Source organism: Aptenodytes patagonicus, chromosome 4, assembly GCF_965638725.1.
Source record: "Aptenodytes patagonicus chromosome 4, bAptPat1.pri.cur, whole genome shotgun sequence".
NCBI classification, from domain to species: domain Eukaryota; kingdom Metazoa; phylum Chordata; class Aves; order Sphenisciformes; family Spheniscidae; genus Aptenodytes; species Aptenodytes patagonicus.
The window spans coordinates 29,493,133-29,521,016 of NC_134952.1; the positions used below are offsets into that span (position 1 = coordinate 29,493,133).

Genomic DNA, 27,884 nt, shown 5'->3' on the forward strand with positions numbered 1-27,884 from the left:
ATAAAAAGTAAAATAAAACCACGTGAAATTATTTCACTAAACAGTTCACAAGTTATGTAGAGAAGAACAGCTAAGAATTTTTCAGCTAAATGTCAAAAAAATGGCTTTGCTGGAAGTTAACAGTTTCACAGAAGGACATTTTTCCGTGATAAAATCTAAAGAAAATTCACCTTACAACAGCTGGTAGCTCAGCGGTCCCTGGAAAGTTGGATAGTTTGGCATGTCTGTCTTGAAGAGGTTTTAAGAAGAAACTCCCAAGTTCCAGATAACACACTTTCACACCACACTGTTTTGCAATGGGTTGCTCTCTAAACACATCAGATGGAAGCTGCTCCCCTTTCTACAAATAATGAAGTGTTCATTAGGTCAGGGAAATCCATGAGTGGTTAGACCACTCATTTTACTGACATCGTAGTCCAATGACATTTCCTGAATATAATTATTTCTGGAGAGCAGAAGAGCTCCAAGAGCTTGGAAAAACTCATACTAGAGCTGTCAAGATACTGGAAGTGAAGACATTCATCTGCAGCATTAGAAAATAGGGGAGAAAAGCCCAATCATACTTGTACATAGAAATAGAAGAGATCCAATCATAACTGACCTCCCATAATCACAAGACTAATTTATCTAGGGTTGGTTTAAATATAGAAATATTTATTTCACCTAAATTTGAAGTGTTTCTGAAATCAAAGTTCTATAGAAATGAAAAAGTAATTTTCCCCACATAGCTCTAATAAGAAAATGTAGGAATTAGTCTCTATTACTCAATAATAAGAAAATACTGAATATTGCACTCAGTTCCTAAGTCCCTTTCAGGAACTGCTTTATTTGTTAGTTCTAAGAAACTAAATAGGAATATTCCTCAAAAAAACGCCAAACCTTTAACTGCTTTCCTCTGGCGATATCTTCTTTTCTTTAGCTCTCAGAACACTGTAATTTTATAATCATAACCTATTGAGCAAAGGGACAGATTTTTCCCACAGGCATGAGCTGCTTCTCCTCAGGCATTGATTTATTTTGTTTTATTAAATGATTACAGCTTCATGGGCAATAAGTGTTCAGAGATTTTTTGCAAGTTTATCTTCTGGAGTTTCTCAGAAAGAAGGGGAGAGCTAAGACCAAGAAGCTAATTTCCAAATCAGCAAGCCTATGATTTAATGCTATTAGAAATCCTATAGCAGCAGCACAGGACTAAAACTATGCTTGAGTTCACTCTTCAGTAACTGCTATTCTGCTCTCAAACCTTTATTTATTAGTAGGACCCATGAGAAAGAAGAAAGCAAGAACTCTCAGACAATAAGGAAGCCACAAAATAAGACTGAAGTTAAAGTTTACTTTTGGTTGCTTGCCTGACATGATGGCAGTACAGTGACAAAACGAATGTCAAAAATCACATTTTAGGCCACTAGAAAATGGCAGATGAATGAAGATCTAGAAATATTTTAGGCATCATAACAGTTATCCAGCTCGTACTGACGTGCAAATCCTTGCTTTGTATCCAAAACCTTGGTCGAACAGTAAAATGTTTGGTAGGAGTGAAGACAGCAGGAAGGAACAGTGAAGCTGATTATCTCCCTAAAGCTTTTCCTGTTATGCTCCATGTCTTCCACCTACATTGTCAGTTCACAACTGTTAAGGCCAAATCTTGGATTTTCTAGCACATCTAGTACTTAATGCCAACCCAGGAGTATCTATGGCGACACCAAAACCTATCCCTTCCTCTCGTTCTAGAAGAAAACATAACTCCAGCTGGTAACAATAGTGGGGGTACAAATAGTGAGTCATGCTTCTTTTTTTTTTTTAAACTATTATTAATCGTGGGAATTCCTGTCAACGAGGAGGTGATCTGTAGTCACCTAACCTACTTTTACTGGTGATTTAAGCAGCATCCGAAATGAACATGTTGCACCACTTAATCAACTCAGGCTCTGCAAGCAGAAGATCCTATTAGAATCCTTAACATTCTATTACTGGCAATAAAATGCAGCGAGTTGTAAGAAGGCCAATTAACTTTAAATACGACCATTTGGGCTTATCCCTCAATGGATGTTCAGAAAGCATCTATCCACCATAAATCTTCTGGAACGCTGAAGAACTATTTATAACATACTGGTGTGTATCTTTATGTCAATGAAATAGGAGGAGAGTCCTACACACTGCAGTGGGAACAGTTAAGTCTGAATCACTGCTTGCAAGATAATATACTTCAAAGAAGCTCAGGCAGGATTAAAGCAACCCCTGCAAAAAGCCAGAATAGTTCAGTGTTAGATAGAAATGTTACATATGGGCTGAAGAAGCAATGCCAGGTCCTAACCTTGTGAAGAGGAACATAAGACAGCTCTCCCATGCATTTTATGCCAACATATGGGTTGAACTGCAGCACAGCTCCCAGCGAAAGACTTTGGGCTCCATTATCCCCGCGTCTCCATAGGCAACTGTCACTGCAGAGATCTCCACCGTATGTAAACAGTCAAATCCTGTACAGGCTTTCTGTATATTGCAAATTTTGCCATCAAGAGTCATGCAACCAATTGGGAAGATTAGCAAACAAGTCTGTACAAAGGTTTCAACATACAAAGTACAATTAAATGCTAAGTGCAGTTATTGCTGCTATTATGAGATCAGTCCCAGGATACATAAACTACATGAAATTGTATTACATCAGTTCCTACAGCTACATCTTAAAAAAAAAAAAAAAAGTAGTTGCTACAGGTTTTTTTTTTAAATATAGCTACATGTGAAAGATTTGGTGCTTTCTCTTTCCAAGTTCTTGCTGCCTGAATAGGGTGATATCTTTTAAGTGAAGGAAAAAAAGCCATCATATGAAGCATGTTCTCTTGTTTCATTCTATCAGAAAGAACAGCCGAGGACACCTGCTATATGTAAGATTTCTGTTAGAAAGCCAGAATAACTAGGTAGGGCATTTTTTAAAAAATGAATGTGGAATTCAAACACGTGGGCTGCATTCTCTACCAAAAGACAAATACAAAAAATGCAGCAGCACACAATAACCTTTGTCTCTACATATGTTCATCCATCAGCATGTCTGAACCCTGAAAAGGGAAAAACATACCTCCAGAAATGAGGACACTACTCTGTTTCTTTGCCTGTTCATCAGCAGATAATCTTTGCTGAGACGGCCAACAAGCTTGATACTGGTGCCAGTTTTCATGATGTGGACACCTGTCTACTAAGAACTGGACTAAGAATATCAGCTAATTTTATACAGGTCACTGAACAACAGACAGATGGTAATGACTTCAAGCATTACTAACCTGGGCCAAATTCAAATCAGTCAACTACAGGTATCTAACACCATATCCTGTTAAGCCTTTGAGTCATCTACTCTCACCAGCTGAGGAAGACTGGACAACTGCCTGAAAAAAAAGGATCAGCTTCACTTTACAGTGCTCACTTAAGTCCATTTGCAATCTAAAAAAATAAATAAATTACTACATCTATTATGCTGAGCAATGGAACCTTGAAGGTATGTGTGAGTTCCTAATAAGAGCAGATAATCACGTAGGTATTTTCCTGTTCTCTAAAAACAGAAAATTGTCTTTGCTCTTCAAATGTATTCTGTGTTTATTTTCTGACTAAAGTCATTCCTCCTGCATTGACAGGAAATGAAACTCTTCAGAAATGCTGTTCATCAGCTGAACATCACACAGCCAAAAGGGGCAGAGAAGCCCTCTCCTACCCTTCTTAGGGGAGATGATGGCCAACACATTTAATTCCACCAAGTACTCAGCTGCACTTTCACGGGCACGAGATCATGAGAAAGAATATGAAAAGAGGAAGGAAGGAAAGAAAAAGGAAAATGAATGAACACAGTCCTGTTCCTTCTACTCATGAGCCAGTGCACGTGGCAACTTCTAAACAGAAAGCCACAGAGCTATCGCTGTTTTGCTAGCTGATAGAGAGACTTGCAGCTCATGCCAGACCCTACCTCACACAAATAATGGAACCCAAGAGGAGAGAGAGCTCCAGCTTTCACCGACTGATGGGCAACCACACCACAACGGGCCAGTAACACACTGTGGGCAATACTGTCAGCCTGTTTAGAGCTAACATCAGCAGGCTTCGCAGTCAACCTAAGAGTCGTGGGCAGGAGGCAAGTCACGCACCACCTTCTTTCTTTGGTCTGGCCATACAGTTGGCCATTAAAAGCAAGACACCAGAGATGAGATGTTCTCTAAAAGGCACAAGCCATTAAAATTAGCAGATACATGGCAGCACACTGTGATGCTGCCCTCACTAGCTTCAGTCCCTCCATTCCTTCTTACTTCCCTAAGTGCAGTCTTAAGTGTGATGAGTTACTGTATGATGAAAGTTTCAATGGCACCGTTACATTTTTTAAAGTTACAATTCAATACAGGTTTGAATGGGATCTCACAGGCCCTTACTTAGGTCAACAAGTTGCTCCGGTAAAGTCTGAAACCACGCAAGTGTTTAAAATGGCAAGTCAGACTCAGGCCTTTTAGTTCAAGCGAATAATGATCCTCTCAAAAAGTCATCTGGACTTCTACCATCACTTTGAAACTAACCACCAGTAGAAATGTAACACAGGGATTTTCAGAGAAAATCTGGGTTTTCCAACTTTCCATAGTTTCCCTTTGTGTCATACACAAAATTTTTAAAAGCAGATGAAAACTGGAGTCAGGGTCTAACTAGAAATGCTTTTGCTTCGAAGTTTTCCAGCTGAATCAAAATAGCACTGTGGTAGTAGTCTTGAAGTCTTCCAGCAGATAATACTTTTAATTAATCACACTACAAGTGGCATCTGTAAACATCCTGTTCTTATGATCTGTTAAGACTATAGAGTGGTTTTGACCAGGAAATCCCCATGCATTACAAATTGCATTCTGAAATTCAGGATAATGATAAAATGGAGCATACAGTGCAGGGAACGGAATTTACTTCATTTCTGCCACACTATTTTCAAACATCATACAGCATTACTTTATTCATTAGTCCCTAAATACCTTCCTTCTACTGAAATTCGAAACTCTTATGCATTTAGTCTTCCTGACAGCACTTGTTTTTTTTTTTTTTCTTTCCTACACAAAACTGCCCATTCTGCTTTGTTTCATTAAATTTCTAGGTGAAATCTCTTTCTTGCTTCTTTAGTTTCCCTCCCCTCCATCCCCCAAACTTAATGGGAACTTTCACTTAAATGGTCTTTAATAACCTTTTTCATAAACCCTTCTGGTTTTGTTTATTACACTACCAAACCTCACAGTGCTTAGTAAGTGACAGCAACTTTTTAGGTTTTCTAAATCCATTTAATAAAGTGAGTTTGTAATGCAAGGTGTCAATCAAATGACATGGGGAACTTCATTCTTCTGTTAACCTGCAACATATACCATGTTCCTGCATAAGAAGTACGAAGACAAGCTTCCCTATATTCCACTGAGGTTCAAAACTCTCCTGAGAGACCATTTCCACATTTGTAAGCATGCTCAGGCAATTCAACTCCTCCTCTGTAACTACTGAAAATTGTGCTAATTAATGATAGCGTGGAGAATTTAGATCCAGTTTTAGGAAATCTCCAAAATCTAACATTTCCTACTTCGCTCTGCATGCAAAAAGTCTTCATGAATTGTTATTTGTGGCAACTCTGGAAGATGCCAGCAAAATTCAGAATTTGGCTACCTCCCCAAGTCTGATTTTAAACATTATTTGCGCCAGAATTAGAAATGTTTTCATTGATTTGAAGTTTAAAATCAGCATCAGTCAGACCTCTGTGCAGCTTTTTGTTCTTAAAATAAAACCTTCGTTTTTGTTCGAGCCACGTGAAAACTAGATGGTGAATCAGCTTCAAGAATAAAACAAAAATAAATATTCTACTGTTCATCAGAAAGTGACGTAGCTTTAACATTACCAAAACACAGTATACTTTCCAAGTCTAAATATTCCCATCCCCTCTGACATTTTGTTTGCTATGCTATAAACTAGTGAGTGACCCACTTTTAAGATGCAACTTCCATTTGTCATAAAGATTTATTAGGAAAAAAAAAATATAGGGAAAACCTGATTTGGATAGTGTATATTTTAATAACTAATCCATGGTTATTACTCTGAGTTATGTCAAAAAGTCAAATCTGACCAACTGCAGAAATTTCTTTCTTTGGTTGGTTTTGGATTGGTTTGGGTTTTTTTTTAAAGCTGTTCTTGTCAAATCAGGAGAAGATAACTTTTGCTGTAAGGAGCTAGGGAGACAGGCATCATTTTGAAAGATAAAGCATTTTTTTTCCCCACGGGTTACTTAGAAGTTCAAAACTCAAAGATGAGTGGTTTAGATGTTTTAAGGAAGAAGAAGCAAGAAGCAATGTAATATCCATTTTGTGAAATATTCACCCAGAAGTGTTTTCCCCAGGCTGAAATCTGAGTGGTTTTTCCTCTCTCCATCGTTTACTTCAGTATTGCCGTTATGAAAGTTCAAGGAGATACAACAAACTTTTTCTCCTTGATAGCATTTTGCGGAAAGTCTGCAACACTTATTGGGAAAAAGACCTACTCTTGCAAAATATCCTGCAAAGGACAACTGTATTAAAATAAGATCAACATAAACTGTATGTCATATTACATATTTAGTAGTTGTTTAATTTTGGAAATCTGATAATGCTCATAAAGCATCTTTGCTAGATGACTAATTAGTTGGCATTCAACCTAAAATGATGCCAAACATAGCACATCTCTTGTATGCGTGCAGAAGTGTCTGTAACCTCTCCGCAGAGACGAAATTGCAAAAGGCTACCGGTTCCCAATAATTCCTCTGGGTGCTAATAAATTTAGCTTCCTTCTCACTTAATGTGTAAGCTAACTTACAGAAGGCCTCATTTATTCCATACACTCAAAATAATAAAGGAGTGATCAACGATGCCAGGTGCTGTCCTTTAACAATCACGATCATGCATGTAAGCACCGTGTATGGCATGTGGGGAACGTGTTGGCATACATGTCAGCGTAGATGGATCACGTGTATGAAGAAGGTACTTTCAGAGGAGGAAGAAAGTATTTCGCAACATAAACCTACGCAAGGATCTCATTCAATCCTGTATAGGAAGCAGCCTATAAAACGCTCCTTATAGCTTTGTGCATCATGAGAAGGACCGTAGCATTTCTTTTTAAATCCTTTTTTTTTTACTTTCAAATCCGTATTTTTAATATCTTCATTCCAGATTACAAAATAAACTTTTATTTCGTCTGGATCCGAATGATTTTTGGTTCCTACACAGTAACATCAAAACCAATAAAGAACAGCAAGTCTGGCTGCTTGTTCAGCAGCACAAAACTGCATCTTAACAGCCTGGGGCACGGAAGGGGCACAAAGCCCCCACATGCAGAGCACAGGTGAAAGCAAATTCGAGACTCCTCCACTTCTAATTCCTACACAGCAATTAAGTCTACTACTTCTAAATCAAAGCTGGAATTCAAGCAACTGGTAAAGAACTCGGGCACCTGAGCTCTGGTTTCCCCTAACTAGTGGAACAGAACCCATCAAAGACCTGACCTCTTAGGCTGGTAGAAGTACACTTGTTTCTATTAGGACCTGATCCGTGGCACTTAAGGGGCAAAAACTGCCAAGAACCAGAAGAATCTGCACGTCAGACAGGTCCCTCCATCCCCGCCAAGCCAACGCACAGCGGCTCCGGGGCTTTTTTTTTCCCCCCCCCCAGCGCAACAGCAGCAGCCCGAGCCCAGGGCGTGGGCAGAGCGGCGAAGCGGGGGCTGAGCCCGGGACCACCCCAGCGGGGTCCCCACGGCGGGGGTCGCTCAGCCCCCTCGGAGCTTTCCGGGCCCGGCGCTGCCTCGCTGCCGGCCCTTCCCTCCGCGGAGGGCTCGGACGCCGGGGCGGGAGGGACACACACGTTTTCGGTCGGTAACGGGTCGGTACGAGCGGCGAGCGCTGCGCCCCCCGCCCCTGCCCGGCGCCCCCCCCCCGCCCCCGCCGGCACCGCGCCGCCACCGTACCCCCGAATCCCGGTCGCAGCCGGTTGTCATAGCCATCCAGGAGGCTGTTCAGGATGCTGGTGAAATTCTCCGGCCACAATTTCTCCTCTTTTTTGCTCTGCCCTGGCGGCCCGGTGAGACTACGAGGCAAAGAGGGAAGGGGTGAGCGGAGCCGCCGGGAGCCCGCGGGGGCAGCGGCACCGGGAACCGGCGGCACGGGGCCCCCCGCCGCCGCCGGGGGTACTCACCACGTCGCCAGGCACAGGCAGTGCAGGAGGGCGATGGAGAGACCCGAGGACATGGCGATGGCTGGCTCCTTGGCAGAAACCATCTTTGCATGCCATACTTCAGGCCTGGGCACGTTAAACGCCTTGTCCGGGGCGGGGAGGGGGACGCGGGGCCCGGCGCGGGGGCGGCGGCGGCGGCGGCAGCCCCCGGCGGCCCTACATGCGCGGCGCCCCGGTTGCCAGGCGCCCGGCACGGGCGGAGGAGAGGCGAGTTTCCCCGCACCGTTAACTCTCTCGGGGCAACAGGCGCCGGTCCCCGCCGCTCCCCCCCGCTCCCACCTCCGCCCCGCCCGCGGCCCCGCGCTCCGCCCCGCTCTCCCCTCCCGGCCGCCCCGTGGCAGAGGGCGGCCGCCGCAGCCCCCTCCGGGCGGCCGCCGGGGCGGGAAACAATGCTTCTCGGTGGGGCTGCGGCGAGGTGGGGTGCCTGTGCGTGAGGGGTGGCTGGGGGCGTCGCGGCGGTGACCGCGGCGGCGAAGTCTTCGTTCGTCCCAACCATCTCTGCTCCCCGAGGGGGGGAACGAAACCAAGAGCGGGGGCGGGGGGAGGGAAGCGATTAATTCGCCAGCGACGAGGGCTTGGGAGCAGGAGGGTCCCTCCGCTCCGGTGTAAGAGGAGCCGGGGGGAGAGCAGAGGAAAGAGGGCTCTGACTTCAAGGTTAAAACAGAGCGCTCCCAAAACGGATGGGAGCGAGTGGGTTATCAGGGGTTTCTAAAAGCAAAAATGACAGAATAAAAGAAAGGTTTTGCATCGTATCTTTTTTTTTCTTTTCGTTCCTATAATTAGGAAACAAGATTTAGTGACCCAAATAATTTCCGTTATACAAAGTCCAAGGGATTCTGCAGCAATTACAGCAAAATCCACTCAGAAGTGTTGCTAGTCTGTCACAGGCTGTTGGGATGGTTGGGTGGAGAGGAGAAGAGAGGGGGAAAGGAAGAGAAAGGGGGGGTTGTCCCCCACACAACAGGTATTGGCAATAAACAACTTGTTCTTCTGATCAAGTGTGCTGCAGGGACAATTGTTTGGGCTTGGAAATCAGTGTGCATGTTAATTTTAATGAGGATGGTGAAGTTCATCGTGCAGGACCACATAGAGCAGGTATTGTAATTGACTCCAAGACTACAGTACCGTCGATGCTGACATAAAAAGGCTTTATTCATTACGTGCTAAAGTATCTCCCAGCACTGAAATGCCTGATTATCTTCAAAACTACTGTACACTTGAAATCTTCCTCATTGTACTTCAGAGCTTGTTCCAGCTAAGATGCCCTTTGCTGATTCCTTTGAAAAACAATTAAAGCTGTGCTTAAAATCCTTTGCTGATGCTGTTTATCTTTCAAAAAACTCCGTCTAGGCAGTCAGTTCTGCTTCCAAATTTAAAAGCCCTATTTAGGCCTCTGCAGATTACTAGTCTGCTTCCTGAGATTTTGATAGGATTCTCATCTCCTGACTGCCTTACAGGATCCTGATCTGACTGCCTAAGGAATCTGTTGTTCCTTACTGGAACAACAAATGCTCTGCTGAAACCTCACAGAGTGGGCAGCCTGCCTACGGACCGCACGCGCGCTCCATGCAGTATTTGCAAGCCTGGACAATGCAGACGGTAGGATGTCACGCCAAGGTCACTTCAGGTCCCGTGATGAGGCTCTGAGAGCAGCCTGTTTAACGCCACACACAGGTGAAAACCAGCACGCCAGCAAGAGTCCACTGCCCTGGCTCCATTAGCAATCTGATCAGGAACGACAGAAGGATGGGTCAGCACCTCTTCAGGAGTCTAATTTCACCACATCAGATAAGTTTGCCTGGGTTAATCAGCCACTTTTGATCTTCTGTAAACTGATGTAATTTGTTTTTCTAGACCAGTCTTCTGCTATAGCATGGACTGTGCCAAGGAGATACTTAGGACTGGCCTCCAGTAAAGATAATCTCTAGTTTTCCTGTCCCTTGCAAGAAAAAGTAATCCCTGGTTGCAGAACATTGAAGATATTTCTAAGTGAGATTATCTAATCTAGGGATACTTCAGAAAAATTTTGCTGGCAGAAGCGAAATTCACAAAACTAAAGCAAGGGCAATAGATGGTAATTGAGAACTGGGAAGAATCCCGCTGGCTAGTCACAGACAGAGCAAACCACGACTCTACAGCACTGCCACTTCTAGCAGCTGCCGTGGAAGAAAGCCAACAACACCCTGGCAGAGTGGGGGACACCCTTGGGTTTAGATTGTTTTATTACCTTCGGCATATGTACAGACACCTGCGTGAACTGAAATAGAACTAAGTCGAGTGGTATTTACCAGTAATGATCTCCCCACATGAATGTCCTGAGAAATGTTATCACGCAACCCCCTCTCAAGTCCATGCCTGGAGTCATAGGGAACATGATTGCTGTAGGCCCAGTAGTTCTGCTACAGGTAGAAATCAAAGAAACTCAGTTATCCCCTTCCAGCAATTCTAGGAACTGAACTGGTCTTTGCATGATTCCCAGGCCTTTAGAACAAAGAATAATATTGTATCATAATATAGTATTACTGATATCTTTTGTCTCTTCAGTACAGGTACTTCAGTAAAGGTAACATCAATGTCATGGTTTAACCTCAGCCGGCAACTAAGCACCACGCAGCCGCTCACTCACTCCCCCCCGGTGGGATGGGGAAAAGAATCAGAAGTATAAAAGTGAGAAAACTCGTGGGTTGAGATAAAGACAATTTAATAGGTAAAGCAAAAGCTGCACACGCAAGCAAAGCAAAACAAGGAATTCATTCACTCCTTCCCATCGGCAGGCAGGTGTTCAGCCATCGCCAGGAAAGCAGGGCTCCATCACGCGTAACGGTTACTTGCGAAGACAAAATGCCATCACTCCGAATGTCCCCCCCTTCCTTCTTCTTCCCCCAGCTTTATATGCTGAGCATGACGTCATATGGTATGGAATATCCCTGTGGCCAGTTGGGGTCAGCTGTCCTGGCCGTGTCCCCTCCCAGCTTCTTGTGCACCCCCAGCCTGCTCACTGGTGGGGTGGGGTGAGAAGCAGAAAAGGCCTTGACGCTGTTTAAGCACTGCTCAGCAATAACGAAAACATCTCTGTATGATCAACACTGTTTCCGGCACACGTCCAAAACATAGCCCCATACTAGCTACTATGAAGAAAATTAACTCTATCCCAGCCAAAACCAGCACAATCAGGTTGAAAGATTTGTGGACATGCCATGCCAGGGCACCAGGCAAGAAGTAGTCATGGCTTCTAAGAAGATGCTCATGTTGTTTTTCCTAAGAAAAGGTAGAAGCCCTTCTGTCACACCCTCCCTGCCACAGGTTATATCGGTGTAGGATCCAGGTGCCATTTGGGTGCATTTACTTCCTACAAGTGTTAAAACTAAATGAGAAATCACTTTCTCTAAGTCCAGAAAATGAGTTCAAACACTTTTCAGATTTATCAGTGGTTAATATCTCCCTTCGAACCAGCACTGACTATCAAGAATTAAGTAAGATTAATACCAAGACCAGAGATTGCTGTCCTTGATATCTGAACAACTGAATCATTTGTATACTGCTGAAACTTTTACAAGACTTGAATGGAATTTACAAAATGCTTGAAATGTTTTAACCTATTAAGGAACAAAAATAGGCCATAATACACTCAAAAAACTCTTAGTATACCTGTCTGTTTTAGAGAAAGTATGTAGGTGTCAGTCTTAAAAAGAACGATTTTTTCATAGACACCTGATAATGTGAAGGACTCCATGTTCAGTAAACATCTGAATTCCAGAGGATACCAGCTGACAAATGCTGCTGTCAGTTTGAAATTTCTCCTGGGCCTTTTATATCTTTCTCTGCAAAGTCTTTTTAAAAGTTGTCTGCCGAAGTATTAACATGGACAGATGATGAAATGTTGGCAACAGGATACATACAGAACTAACTGGGTGATCTTGTGGTAGTACATAATAAATACTGCCATGGAAACATGGAGATCGGAGATAGCTTAGGTAGTACAGTGGTTTAATGGGTGTGAACATCTCAGACTCAAGTTCTGTACTGCTTTGCTGAAGATTGCTTGAAGGGAATGTAAAACAGTTCAGCAAGACAGTAAACAGTCCTGTAAGCCACATAAATCACTTGCTTATACTTTTTGATATATGCATTGCCCTGGCTAATTTCAACATTTTTTGAATTACATCTTAAGAGATATTCTAGACTATTTTGTGATGTATTTGTAGCATAGACACATACAGAAATTCCCAGGGTGCTTCTTTGTCACCAGCAGATATATGCTGATTTTAAAAATACTGCTTCAAATGACCTTCGATCACTTCAAAGAATTTCTGGGTTATATCATCTCTCTAAAAGAACTTCATGACTCCAAGAAGATTTAGTGGTCACAGGCTGGATTGATGGTCCCTAAAAATGTTTGCTGAATTTGGCATTTTCTCAGCTTCTCCAGTTTTTATCACCAATTCTTCCAAGATTTCTCCGAAGAAATCTCACCCATCGTGGACTATTGTAAGAAGGGGACTATTTTTGCTCGGCTCCATATGCTCAAAAAGCACTTGAATATCTTAAATAGACTTTTTTTTTTTTTTAACTGCCCCTATGCTGATGTATCCTCCTAATGATTTTTGATGAAGCAGACATTCTGGCCATCCCTCAAAAGCACTTTTATCCAAAGCTATGGATCTTCAAGTTTAGCTTAGTCATTTTTTATTTATCGCAACACACAGAGAAGCAGAAAAGTTTTTCATCACTCTTCCCATTTCTACTTTGCCATCAGATTAAGTGGAAAGAAAAAGAGTCGGTACTTTTCTTGTGGAAAGCGTTATCTAGCCTTTCCAGGTTTTTTTGTAAACTATGGATTCCACCAACATTACAGGTAGGTAAATTTTAGGTTACATCCTTTTCCCCAGCAGATTTCATTATTCAGCTGATTCTGACCTGATTTAGTCCTGGCATCAAATCCATGAAGACAGCCAAGCTTATACGGAAAAGACTGGGAAAATCTTTAATGCCCAACTATATATTGCATAGTTAAAAGCCTCTAACACTTAGAAAAGAGGAGATAAAACTGGGGTCACTGCCAAGCACCGAAATGTTTCTTTATCTGAATAGCTAAGTCATTGACTTCTTGGACTTTTTACAGTTTCTGCCCGTATCAATAGAGTTTCTTACAGTCTTGATCAAACGGCTTGTCTTCACATACATAAAGCTCAGTGGCTGAATGTCCATTCTTTGGAAAATGTATACCCCAATCCCATTTTTGGTAGACGACCAAGAAAAGATATGGATACTTTTTCTGTAAAGTTAACTAGAGGGTCTTTCACTCCCCTCCTTGCACCTCCTCAGGGGTGCAAGGGGTATTTCACTCCCCTCCTCTCCTGCATCCACACACATTAAAGAGATCATGGGAACCTACAAAAAATACACCTGTCCTTGGCTTTATCAAGACTTTGATCTGGAGCTCAGGAGAAGCCTAAACTACTTGTTCAGGGAAGAGTTTTCCATCAGTGGGGACGCCAGAATACTGTGGGCCTTGATTGCACCTCTAGCGATGTGCTTATGTTTAAGGAGTCTTGATTTTGGGTCTATCGATTGCAATTTAAGTTCTGCTCTGGGAGCAGTAAGATAGATGCTTAAGCTCTTTCAGGCTCTTCTTCCAGTCCAGCTTTCCCTCCCTGCTGTAGCTCTGGTAGTTTTCTTTCCAGCTTCTTATTTCGGTATCTGATCACAAAGTTGTTACCTCCAGTTTTAAAAGGATCCCATTGCATTCATTGCAGCAAAGATGATACCAGATGCACTTCCTTCTCTCAAGAACTTACAGACTAGAAAGATAAGCCTAACTAAAGGCTGGACACAAGAAAGTACTGTTATTTCTGTTTTCCTGGGAACTGAGATGCAAAAAGCCTTAAGTGGCAACCCAACACCATAATACCATGTAAGAAATCTGCAGCAAAACAGCAGCTTAATTCCAGTCTGCTGTGTCCCAGGTCAGTTCTCTAATCACCACCTCAGCTGTCCTTACGAAGCACAGCACGAGCTCTGTGTAAAACTGAACCTTCAGCTGGCCCAGCTTTGCTTCACTTCCATGGCCAGAACTCCTACAAAACTGCAGGAACTGATGCCGACATGCATTTAAGCCATGTATTTTTTCCTCTGACATATGGTATTTACAAGACTGTTCTACAGTACCATGGTTATTTTAACACACATGTCCTTGATTGCTTGGAATAAGGCTAGAAAATCCTTTGAGTACCAAATATATATATACATATATACAGACACATACACATATATATATTGCTATTACTGATTGCAATAGGATTTATGTGGATTCTTCTAGTGATTGACACATGGATGTTTAAGGAGGTAAACTGTGAGCTTCTTATTTAAGGGGACCTCTACTCTACACACTGCAATAGAAACACATTTGTGAAAGCACTCGCTGCAAGAATTGCCAACCTGGGGCAGAAAGTTTTCTCAGCAAGAAAGCATTAGAGAATTCCTATGCCTCCATATCTCATTTCTCATCTAGCCCTACTGCTTCCCTGGCACACACACTGGTATTATCAGGCACATCACTGACCCATGTTACATCTGCGGCAGGAGCCTAGAGACGCAGGGGCCATCGGGGCAGGTCACAGTCACCTCCTCAGTGGGAGAGGGGGGAATAAAGCAGACCTCCTGATTTCTGTCTCTAAAATGGGCATCCCCAGAAAATACGCTAAGAAGATCTCTTCATGCAGGGGGAATAGAGATTTTTCTAAAAGCAGTACCAGGCTGTCTCTGTTTCATTGAGATGAAGGCAGCCAGGGTTGTGAGGAGGAATCTCAGAAGCCACTGCCCTGTACCCTGCCTTCCCCTGTCAGGGCTTCCAAGTTTAATGCAAAATGTGTCAAAATTTTTGGTTGCCCAGAGCAACAGTAGCAAACCTTCTGCAGCTTTCAGAGGTGGCAGGCAAGGCAGAGAGAGGGGCAGGGGGCAGGGGTCTGAGGCAGGGCAGCTCATGGGGGCTGCCATGGCTCAGAAGGAGGGGGAAGGAAAGCTGGGCGTTCCCGCTTGTGGTCTCCTTCAGGTTCCTGCTTTCAGGCAGAGCCTCCACACTATACCACCTAGTTTTAAGACAGCTGCATCCCACTGCTGGCCCCTGCTCCCAGAGGGAATGAGAGAGCAGAAGCACCAATAAACTGCTTCCCTTGAAGGCTTCATGTTCCCAGTCATTACACGTCTATTAATCCCAGAAGTATATGAGTCATGGGCAGATGCCTGGGGAATGAGTTAAATATGCCATGGGAGCCATAGGTCTGCCTCCTGACTCACACTGATGCCATTGGCGTCAGCTCCAGTGATTCTCTCCCTGCCTTCATGGTGCTTGGCTTGCCCAGGTCTCTCAAAGGCAAGCAGAGCCTTATTTTTCTTTAAAAGAGAGAGCAGGAGAGTTTCAAAGTCTCTGGATTGTACAATGGAGGAGAAAAACCTGAAAATTTGACCTAGGTGTTTTACAAGGTACTGCATAAAGAACCCAAAATCCTGCAGGCAGATAAGTAAAACTGAGACTTCTGAATCTCATGACCCCTGTGGAGCTTACTTCTGATTCTCAAGTCTGGGGCTAGCAGTGTTGATGAGGATCTGGTAATGCTGCTCTTCCCTCATGTTGCCCTGCTGGGGGGTTGGTGAGCCGTGCTCAGCACCACCTCTGCAGTGACAATGTTGTTCAGTAAAGAAGAGACACTTTGCTTTGATTTGGTTCACTTCCCAGCACTGCTCTCTTTGCTGATGTCAAGCACACACATTAACAGAAAGACCTTCCTTTCTACCTTGGAAAAGATACATCCTTTATGTCATGACATTTTAAGAAATATTATGGCTCCAGAAGGAGTAAGGCATACAGTCACCTAAAAGTGTTCTGCATCTACCTTTTTACAAAGGATAGCTTGTATAGTTGTACACCAACTATCATCAAAACCTTCCTTGTAATGATAACAACTCTGTACTAAATAATAATACCAGCATTCATGTGTTAGGTAGAAAATATTCCCTTTAAAATGTTTTAGTATAAAACCAAACAGAATGATTTTTTATGCAAATAGAGCTGCCAAGCAGACTTTTGCAGTGGCCCAGGGGTCTGTAAACAGCTGAGCAAACTGGCATTAAGACCTGTACTTGTAAGCTCTGCTTGCAAAGGCAAAATTTGCCATTGTGGTAATACACTTAATCTACAGAAGGCACACAACCAGTCTGCTCTTCATTACCATCTGGTGGTTGTTGCATGGAGTGGCATTACTCACATCTCAAAAAGTTATTGAGGGGAATTTTCATATCATCACCAAAAAGGAAAGGGCACTGTAGCAGTAGCGGGCAGCACAAGGGGGCTCGTTTTGTCTTACAGGTATTGATACAGAGGCATCAGGCCCAGAAAAACACTGACAAAATGAGTGGGTGGAAAAGAGAAAATTAAGAAGCATCTGGTGGTACTTCAGCATTTCATCAAGTAATTTAAGGCATACCTGAATATCATTTGCAAGGAGCTGAGAACTGCTTGGGAAGCGTAGTGCACTGTTCCCTCCCACTGACAGCAATGGCAGCTGAGACCATTTTGCAAGATAAGGTACCTTGTTAACCACTTTTAATAACTAATTCCCAGATCTCCTTCACTACTTACCCAGAGAGGTATCTTATAAGTGGTATCCCAGTAGGGACATTATGTCCTCTGTGGTGAGCATGAGGGAGATAATCCTATGCTACAGATACGGATATATTTCACGGTCTATGCTCTCGTGCTAAAGCTAGAAGCTAGCACCATTAAGTATGATGAAGCTCTCCCTACTCCACACACATTTAGATACCTCCTCCTCTGGACAAAAAGTGCTTTAGGTTAGGATACCTGAGCAGCTGGGAAGAACAGCAGCTGCCTCTGCTCCTGTGCCTCTGAGGAGGATGCCTGTGTTTGGTACATAGTACTCCCTTTCCCCTACTCCACTGTACAGTCTCTTCCCCTTCCCACCCAATGGTTTCATCAAAGGGAAACTGTGCAGTGTGATTCAGCTTGGAAGGGACTTTTGGAAGTCATTGGTCCGATCTCCTGCTCAAAGCACAGCTAGCCTCAAAGTTAGATCAGGTAGCTCAGGGCCTCTGAGGAGATCCTCACCCTTTTCAATCTTCTTGGAGTATTTCTTATCCTTGGAGTATTTCTTATGAAGGAAGGGTAGTCTGCTTTCATACCGAGTGAAAGCAGTACAGTAACTGATGAAGTACAATACCCTTTTGCTTTGACCTAAGTGTATGGATCAACAGATAATTGATATACAGTGACAAGTCCACTGTAAGTATTTTGCAACAGTAGAAATATAACCTCTTGGCCACAGTCACACAGGGTGCTAGTCTGGATACACCATGGGGTTGATCCAGTGCAGCTGCAGCATCTCTTGTCCTATGTACTAGATTGAATTTTTCAAGAATAGCATGAAATGAAATAAAATCAATTCATTATTGTAATTATAAAATTCACAAAGCATAATACACTTAAAAACAGAAATAGTTTTCTGGCTCACTTGCTTTTTACCTTTAAAGAAGATGCACTCTTCAGTTCCTTTCCCAGCCCTGCCACTGATTTCTGTGAGCTTGGATAAGTCATTTAGGCCAAAACTTCTCAACAATTCTAGCTAATACTAAGTGCATGAACGCATATGAAGGCTTTTATAAACAAGACTGACCCAGATCTTGTGGAGGCCAAATAACCAAATCTGCATTTAAAATTTTGATCCCTAGACCTCCGTGTCTGAATTTCCTGTTCAGTAAATTTTAGAGACTTACATATGTTGCAGGGATATTTGAAGGTATTAATTAGTTCAAATGCACATGGTGGCTTAGAAATGTATATATTTATATAAATTTATACAAATACTAAGTACTATTATCAAATAGGTCAGTATTTAACCAATACTCACGTCCTTGTTAGTTTAGACATTTTGTCAACTTTGTGTCTCATTTTGCATGTTTAATACATAATCAGCTTTCTAAATATTTCTGTGCTGGACACAGGCATCAGAGTACATGAGATGATTAACACTATCTGAGAAATAAACACTCCTTAAGCCAATATACTGTCTACATGAACAGGCCTCCACAGTCACCTCCCAGACCTCTTAGCCCACTTAGACATGAGAAATGAAGGACTTTCACTGCTGATGGTGAAAATAAGTGGGTGGAAAACCCAGAGGACAAAAGGAAGCTGAATATTTTACAGAGACAAATACACAATTCCGGGAGGCAGACTACACAAGATGAATGGTTTTAACAGGATGGATGAGGTTTGTACTCACAAACGCTCTCTCTTATCTCATGAAAAACCATCTGTGTATTTCCCCTTCCCTGTCTTATTACTCCAGAGCAATACATGTTCTTTTCCCTGCTGTACGGTTCAGCTCATAGTCCAAAAAGATGAAGTACAAATCTACCCTGAATTATGTATGATTTAGACACCAGGGTCATTTAGGTCCTGTTCCAAAACTCACTGAAGTAAACTAAAAACCTGCCACTCACCCTGGGGGTTCTGGATCAGAACCAGAAAGCATTTTTCACTCTGAGTTCCTGATTTACTATGGTGTTGGGGTTTTCTCTATATTTATAATACTTTATTTTCCTACAGCCTCATTGTTTTTGTTTTTATTCTATTATACAAATGTTCCAATTCCTCAGTTCTCCATCTGACAGACAGGCAGGCGATATTTTGCCTTCATCAAAGCGGGGGTGGACAGGAATTTGACTTGGCTGCCACTCCTGTGGCTGGCCCCTCAGACTGGTCAAAAACAGACAATACTGACGCACATTTTGCAGATTTTCTGAAATGAAAACCTTGATAATGTCCAGAAGCTGAAGTAAAATTTAAGCCTTACTGTGCTAGGTGAAGGGAGAGAAACTCTCTGAGCCAAGGAACAAGACACTTAAGGAGACACTTGGCGAGACAAAGGAAGACACAACAGAGAGGTTAAGAATATGAAAAGTTAACTCATGGGAAGGATCCAAAAATCATCCCTTACAGTAGGAAGTGATGAGAGAGAAATGCTTCCAAATTATAAAATTAAGTATATTCTTGATATTTCTTCTTTTGGCCTCTTCTGCCCAGGAAACTAAGTCTTCTTTCAACCTCTTTCACTTCTGTCCAGAGATGGTATTAGGAAATATCTGAAGCTAATATTGTTGACATCACACAAATGCTTGCCACTGCTCAGAGGAAAAAGGGGATGCTCCCCCACCCCTTAACTCACCCTTTACTGCTTCCTGAGCGTTCAAGTTCTGCTGATTGTCCTAAAAGAGGAGTCGGGATGGTTTTGCCCTCTGAGGTGGGTTTGAAGGTAGCCACAAACAGTCCAGTTTTTTCCAAAATGCATGGACAGTGAATAAACCAATAAGCCCTGTTGTTCAACCATCCCTCCTGCAGGCCTCTTCTCAGAGCAGTTATCCCTGGGAGAGCCTCTGTGTCCCTGTGCCCAGCACTGCTGTGGGGAGAGATATCAACAGGGGCTGCACAGCGAGTAACATCCCAGTTTTGTGGTCTGGCTGAGGAACGTCTATTTCACGTCTTTGCCAGTTCTCTTTCTTTTTGTTCAATTTCTTTTTTTCTTACAGTTCTTATCTTTGCACTTATTTTAGCCTTTATTTTAGGGCTCTTTTTCAACTCGCTAAAAACAGCACAAATGACAGGGTGTAATCTATTTCTCAGTTTATGGACCGCTTCCAGTGACTGCTGCCAGCCCACAGGACATATATAAATCATGGATTTTAGTCCTGCACCCCTGCATCAGTTAAAGAGATAAGTAAAATTACTTGTTGTCTTACACCTCCCTGTTGACAAAGTGACTCCCAGCTGAAGAGATTCACATGCGCTCTTTATTTCAGCAAGAAGCATCTATCTCACTCATCAAATGTGCTCCTGAGACAAGAAAGGAGTGTGCAAGCAGCTGTTGTGTAGGACTATTGCATTTGTTAAAATCATGCCCACTTTGTTTTCTCCCAGCGTAGGTATGACTATACATGGCGATACATATCTAATGCTGTCATTTTCATGTCTGTAAATCTACTCAACAGAATTCCAGAGGAATTTGCCATCAGCAAAGAAATCAGCCTGTACGTTTTCAGTCTGGCAGCTTTTATTGTTATATTTTGCTGTTTTTCTAATACTCACTTTTAAATGTGAGAGGTGGAATATTTTGTAAACATATTCTTGAAATGTAATGCAAATTGTCATTCTTGTCACCTTTGTCCTTGGAGGCAGCAGACAACCTTGGTAATGAGTGGAAATACGAAATGCCAACCTTTCGTGAGGCGGGTGCAACGGCAAAAGGATAGAGAACAGTTTCTATTGGCGGTGACCATTCTTGGCTCTGTTCTAGCTTTTACTCTTTAGGGTCTTACCATATACAAGCACAACCTCTTAAAAAACCAAGTATTATACAATCTCAACTAAAATGTCTTGTTTATTTTCTTACTGAAGTTGGCTGTTTGAGGAGTATGTCATTTGGAGGCTGGATCTCCAATGCAGTAAGGACATTTTCAGGTAGATCGAATTTTAAAACTGGAAGCGCTGGCCAATGGAAAAGGCCAGTGTTCAGCCCCAGTTTTCATCCCAAATCAGACGGAAGTAAAAAACCCAAAACTTGTAATGTAAAACTAGCTTTGAGGAAAAACTAGTTAGGACCTTCAATCTCCCCAGCAACGTAGCACAGCAAGTGAGCAGGGGGTACTGGAGATAACAAAGGAACTGGAACTACAGTTTCCATGGAAGAACCACAAACCAGAAGTAGAGGCAGACAGCTATGTTACCACCCCTTAGAGTAACAAGATCACAAAATACTTGAAATTAGAAGGGGAAGTTATCTAGCCTACCTCCTGTTCAACTTCAGAGCCAAGTTCAGCTCCTGCTCTGAGCTGCACTAACCTCAAAGATAGATCAGGTTGCTCAGGGCTTTGAAAGGAGTATCTTTCAATTCTAAATTTCTTGAGAGTAAATAATGCAGAAATCTATATTTTCTCAAAGAAAAGTTCATTTTGATTACGTATTTTCTTTCTTCTTCCTGATGAAGGAACACTTTGATCAACACACTTATGTGAAAATATCCCCAGAAAAGTTGCTTGTATGACTGAATTCAGCCATTCTGTCTCTTTATTGCTAGAAGCAAACAAGCTAGTCTCTTATTTACGTGACTCACAGATTCATAAGTGTACGTAGCAAGCGCATCACATCACTGAAATGGGACAAAGAGACACATTGCATTCTAGTGGTTCAGTGTGGTAAAATACTTCCAAGTATGAGAATACTACTCGTATTTCTCTACTCACTACTTTTAAAAGGACTTATTTAACCTGACAATTTAAATAGGGTTTTGCAGTGAGCTGCTTCAGAAAACAATGAAAAGGCAAAGCTGGAGAAAATGAACTCCATTTATCAGAAAAATAATTTCTGGGCCATTCCAGTAACAGTTTTCATTTCTTACACCACACACACACCCCCCCCCCCTACAAATAAAGACAGGACCAGGCCTAAAAAGCACAGAAGCAAAGGTCTCAGTCCTACAAATGTATACGCAACTTGCCACAGTATGCATCAGCCTGTTAAAATCAAGGGAGCTGCTTGCAATGGAAAGGTATATGTGTGCTCAATTTCTACAGGATAATACATCGGGTGTTAACTCTTTCTGTCCTGCTTCTGACATGTCACCAGCACTAACAAACCTTAGTTGTTAGGAACTGTATAAAAGGAAGTACCTGAGATACCTTTTAACAGCAATCATAACAATACCACACTTCATATGTCTTTGTTCTTTAAATATCTTCTTAAAACCAGCCTCTGCAATGCTGTCTACAACTGCCTTCCTTTATTCAGCAACACTTAAGACTACTGGCTACTTAATATGCCCACTGAGGCCATTAAACTACGCAAATGCATACAGACTAACTGCTGCCTTAGAATCATAGAATCATTAAGGTTGGAAAAGACCTCTAAGATCATCGAGTCCAACCATCAACCCAACACCACCATGCCCACTAAACCATGTCCCTAAGCGCCTCATCTACACGTCTTTTAAATACCTCCAGGGATGGGGACTCCACCACTTCCCTGGGCAGCCTCTTCCAATGTTTAACCACTCTTTCAGTAAAGAAATTATTCCTCACGTCCAGTCTAAACCTCCCCTGCCGCAACTTGAAGCCATTTCCTCTCGTCCTATCGCTAGTTACTTGGGAGAAGAGACCGACCCCCACCTCGCTACAACCTCCTTTCAGGTAGTTGTAGAGAGCGATGAGGTCTCCCCTCAGCCTCCTTTTCTCCAGGCTAAACAACCCCAGTTCCCTCAGCCACTCCTCATAAGACTTGTTCTCCAGACCCCTCACCAGCCTCGTTGCCCTTCTCTGGACACACTCCAGCACCTCAACGTCCTTCTTGTAGTGAGGGGCCCAAAACTGAACACAGTATTCGAGGTGCGGCCTCACCAGGGCCAAGTACAGGGGCACGATCACTTCCCTACTCCTGCTGGCCACACTATTTCTGATACAGGCCAGGATGCCATTGGCCTTCTTGGCCGCCTGGGCACACTGCCAGCTCATGTTCAGCCGGCTGTCAACCAACACCCCCAGGTCCTTTTCCGCCAGGCAGCTTTCCAGCCACTCTTCCCCAAGCCTGTAGCGCTGCATGGGGTTGTTGTGGCCAAAGTGCAGGACCCGGCACTTGGCCTTGTTGAACCTCATACAGTTGGCCTGGGCCCATCGATCCAGCCTGTCCAGGTCCCTCTGCAGAGCCTTCCTACCCTCGAGCAGATCAACGCTCCCGCCCAACTTGGTGTTGTCTGCAAACTTACTAAGGGTGCACTCGATCCCCTCATCCAGATCATCGATAAAGATATTGAACAAGATCGGCTCCAAAACTGAGCCCTGGGGAACACCACTCGTGACCGGCCGCCAACTGGATTTAACTCCATTCACCACAATTCTCTGGGCCCGGCCGTCCAGCCAGTTTTTGACCCAGCGAAGAGTACGCCTGTCTAAGCCATGAGCCTTCACCTTCTTCATGTCTGTCTCAACACACGAATGTCTTCCTAATTTATCCTGAATGGTTTGTTCTCTGAAGCCAGGATTGGTTTTTTTGATAATGTCTATAGCATCTGGCACAAAGACCTTAATCTTCAGCCTCTACTACTTCTCTTGAGCTAGCATCAGAAGGAGAAGGAGCTTGTGAGTCTCCCACACTTGGGATGAAGGACTCGGAAAGCCAGCAGAGTTGTTTTGCACAGGTAGTGAGGAGGGGGGCAAAGAAAATGTACTGCCAGGGGGGGTTCTGTCATTAGGCATGCAGTGTTGGACTTGCGCACCTCGAGAGGAAGCAAGTTCTGTCATGTTAAGAAAGAATGTTGGATGAGTAGTGTAGACACAGGGCTGGGAGATCTAAAAAGGGATTTCAAATGAGTGTTACAGATGTTTATCTGACATGATTAAAGACTCATGAAATTATTCTGGCTGTAGATATTATAGGACAAAAAGAATCCTATAGCTCTTATTATGTATTCTCTTCTCACTTTGATTATTGAAGGTGACTAACTTCAATTCACAGTTTTGATATTTATTATTAATTCTTTAAAAGCACTGTCCTAAGTGTTTTACAGGCTCTTAAAAGAAAGACGATCTTAATCGACCTTTACAGCATGTAAAAGGAGGGATAAACGTGGGGCACAAAGAGGGCATGAGTTTTGAGCTGTACCTTTTTTATTTCCTAAGGGAAGGGCAAGGGTGTGGAGGCTTACTGAGAGACCCGAAGGAAAGGGAAATGGCTGGGAGGGTGAGGTGCTCTCCTCAGTGTGGGGCAACATCGCACCATCTACAGATCCCAGGATAAAGCGCAAGTTCAGTGTCTCACTCGGTAGCTCTTCTCGATCGCTTGCGCAGCTTTCCCGCTGCACTGAAATCCCCAAAGCACACTAAAAGTATCTCCAGCTTGCCATTTTCTGCCATCCGAGGAGACTGCTCACAAGCTGCATTTGACTCAAGGGATTACTGTAGGTATAAAATGACAATAGCATTATCACTAAGCAGATGAAATATGTGACCTATTTCGTTACCTGCCTCTTTTCTCTAAGTATAAATATTAACAGGACTTGTTTTTTACCTGCAAATGTAGTCATTTCAGAGTTCCTAGGTTTCATTTCATAGTTTTCAAGCCCAACCATTTAGCTTAATTTTTACAAATTTGAAAAATTGATCTAAAATTTTGAATACACCTTATCAGTATAGTTACTGCAAAATGTCACCTGCTCAGTGCCAAGTAAGAAAAAATGTATATCCATCCTAATTCTCATTTTTCTTTTACCTGAGGTGTATGCAGTCTGACAAGCCACACAGCCAAGCAACCAGTAGGGCACAGATGTCTGACAATGAATAATCCAAAGATCCTGAGCTTGGTTTCCCATTCTGTTTTCTGTGCACACTGTTACACTGTAATGCAATTTTGCCAATTAATGATGCTGCTTTCACACTTAACACGAGTCCTGCTTCTGGCCTGTGGCTGGTGTACCTGTTCCCACAATAGTTCTCCCCACTGACTGGAAAACTGCAAGTCCAGTTGGACACTTAGATTACGAGCATCCTGGGTCTGCAAGTCCCTATTTCCAATTACTCAAACCAGTCAGTACTACAAATATTAGCATTTTCAGTCATCACCTCCACATACAAAGTCCACAGTGTAAGGCACACAGCTCCCCTTCTCTGTTTTGAGCAGTCACAAAGACACACCTTCCCTCATTCTACATTTAAGAAGGCACGAAGTATCACTGGAGAGAGATTGCATAGGCACCACTTTTGCAATTTTTTTTTCCCCTACTTTCATTAAAAGTTGTGGTCTTCCTTCCTACCGATCTTATCCAGTGGGAAACAGGAAGAATTTTCCTTTTTTTCAGTGCTCTTGTATTCTTTTTAATTAGCCAACATTGTCTGAGCAGGACATTATCTTTGTACTGTGTTCACTTTCTGATTCCAAATGAAAATGAGCATTGCAAAAAGGATCTTTAATAAACTGGAAACATTTCTCTGTGTAAGAAAAAAGGTTCCCTCCTGAAAGTTTATGCATAATGAAGGTGAAAAATGAACATGCAGCTGGTCCAGGATGGTTTTATGAATCATGCTTTGTGATAATATTATTTGTCTTGCTTCTGGTAAGCATTCGACATGCCTCAGAATATGAAAAAAAAAGTCATGGCTACTATGTTAGAACTAGTGGATTTCAATTGTTTTAGTGTACTAGTGTTTATATATGCTTAATCAAGATGAAACTATTCCCCACCCAAAAGGTCTGCCTTCACTAACACATCCCAGAAAACATTTTTAAAAAATCTTATTTACAAGATGTATGTCTATCTCATAGACCCTATAAATACTAAACCCGGCATAGAAAGGAATTTGGCATTGTCATTAGCAATGGTTTAAAGAAAAGAGATTACTCAACAACAAATATGAGAAAATAACCATAAGAAAAGACCGTAAGAGCAGAAATTGAAGGCACCACAGAAGTCTCTTTTTCTTTAAAAATACTGCGAACTAGTGGCAAAAGTCTCCAGATTAACCTCCTAGGTTTTTAGGCACTAAGCAGCCTGATTTCCAAAAGTACAAAGCAGCACATCTACTTATGTGCCTAAATTCTGGGGCGCTCAGCAAATTCCAAGATGCCTAAAAGCCACGCTGGGAACCCATCAGGTTTCACTCAGCCTGACTGAGTGAGCAAACCCCACTGGAGTGGATGGAAAGACACACTGCTGTATTTTGAATCAAGTTTATCGACTGCAGAAGCAGCTGCAGCTTGAACTACATTTGTAAATCAGACCACCAGATGTCTCGTCACCTCTAAAAGCTTTTGGAAAATGTTTGTGAACAATAGCGATAATATCTGGGCTTTGAAAGTTAGCCTCCTTGCCATGGTCACTCATTTTGGATGTCACCTGTTCTTTGTAAGAGAGGTTGTTAAAGAGCTGCCGAAAGCAAGAATTATGTCGCAAGGAGTATTTTTATCAAAATTACGACAAGATTCTTCTGCATTGGTGGCCTGGAAAAGCATGCTATATTTTCCTAGAAACAAATATTCTGCAAAGAATGCAGAACTTCAAGTTCTTAGACTTCAGATAAAACTACTGAGCATTTCAGTTGGTGACATGTGGGAGAGTGGAAGTCCTGCTGTTAATAATTTATCTCTTTCAGTCCTGGAAGCAATGGAAGACAGGTCCCAAACATGTTCCCATCACCCACCCCATGGGGCAAAAAGAATCCTTCTCACCACCCCTGCTATGGCAGTGTAATGCCATGCAGCTCCTTCTTTGTATGGTTATTGAAAGTACCATATAAACCTCTTTGTTCCCAAGCCCCAGCTACTGAGGGACCTTTTCAGTATTGTCTCCACACAGCGGGATATTTGCAGTTGTTTCAAGACCCCAGTTTAGAGCCCAGATGTCCCCAGTGATCAAGCTGAACAAAATGGAGTTGGATTTCCATAGCGTGCCACCTTTGGGAAACAGTCAACGGCTCAGTAGTCTTATTTTTGGGATGCTCAGTGGAGAAAGCTCGACGCTGGTCTGCAGAAGCCAGGACAGCTCAGCTGGCAGAGCTCTCAGAGGAACCGGCTTGCCGAGACCATCCTCACCCTCCCTGGAAGTACACTTGTTGGGCTGAGGCATCCCTAACGGCAGGAGACCTGCAGGGCAGGCTTAGCTCACGCCTTTTCCAACCAGATGATAAGCTCCAGAAATGCACCTAAAACATTTCAACTACTAATGGGCATTCAGTCCAGGGACCGGACTACAGCTAGTCCGAACTAAAGCTGCCCTGAAATGTACAGAGAATAAAGAATTCATATAGAATAAACCCCTGCATTTGTCCCTCAAGACAGATTTTGGCAAGCCGTAGAGAGCAGCGGTCTCACTTTCATACAGGCGTATCTGACTTTCACATGGCTTATGACAGAGCTAAAATTATCTACAGGATATAGTCCTGCACACCATCAAGAAGTAAAACAGGACTCTATCGTCCCATGGAAAATCCTAATTCAGTGCTTCAGGGGAACCAGGTAACTTTATTATGGCTATGTCTGATAAAACTCTGAATAAAAAGATACCTTTCGGTAGACTTCCATGGGTAGGACTTTTTTTTTAGAAGTGCTAAATTGGTGCAAGCTGCACCAATTATAATTGAACACTACTAAAATGTACTAATCACGATTAGTAAACTTTAAAAGCTCTTTCCAAACAGCAATGCTAAAGTACCGTCGAGTTGAGCTGGGAGACCACACTTTTCAGCAACTAAGGACTAAAATAGGAGAAAAAGAAAGATATGTTCGGTATAAAAGTCCTCAAAGCCAATTGAATATATTTATTATACTGTTACAAACCACCAATAAAATAATTATTTTCATAAACTTGTACTGTCATGGTTACAGGAAGTAGCTGTGAGGGTGAAAGACTCCCTTGGTAATCTCTCAGGAAGTGTGTTGTGCTCCTGCAAGAGTGACAGATTTGCATAGAAATATGCATTGTTAAAATGTTCAAAATTATAACTAGAATTTGTGTCACAAACTATCTATTTCAGTATTCCTGCATTTTTCAAATATTGTGGCATATTTCAACCATGAAAGCATCACCA

The 27,884-nt window shown here is 42.7% G+C and overlaps 1 protein-coding gene across 1 annotated transcript in view; it reads right to left on the reverse strand.

Annotated features, from left to right (window-relative positions):
• GABRA4 (gamma-aminobutyric acid type A receptor subunit alpha4) overlaps positions 1 to 8,325 on the reverse strand; it is a 51,914-nt gene extending 43,589 nt beyond the window's left edge. Inside the window, exons 1-2 of the mRNA XM_076336197.1 lie at positions 8,205 to 8,325; positions 7,978 to 8,096 (exon numbers count right to left, since the gene is read on the reverse strand). Of these exons, the coding sequence (XP_076192312.1) occupies positions 7,978 to 8,096; positions 8,205 to 8,287 (202 nt within the window). The 5' untranslated portion in view covers positions 8,288 to 8,325. The remainder of the gene's footprint in view (positions 1 to 7,977; positions 8,097 to 8,204) is intronic.
• Positions 8,326 to 27,884: the final 19,559 nt, after the last annotated feature.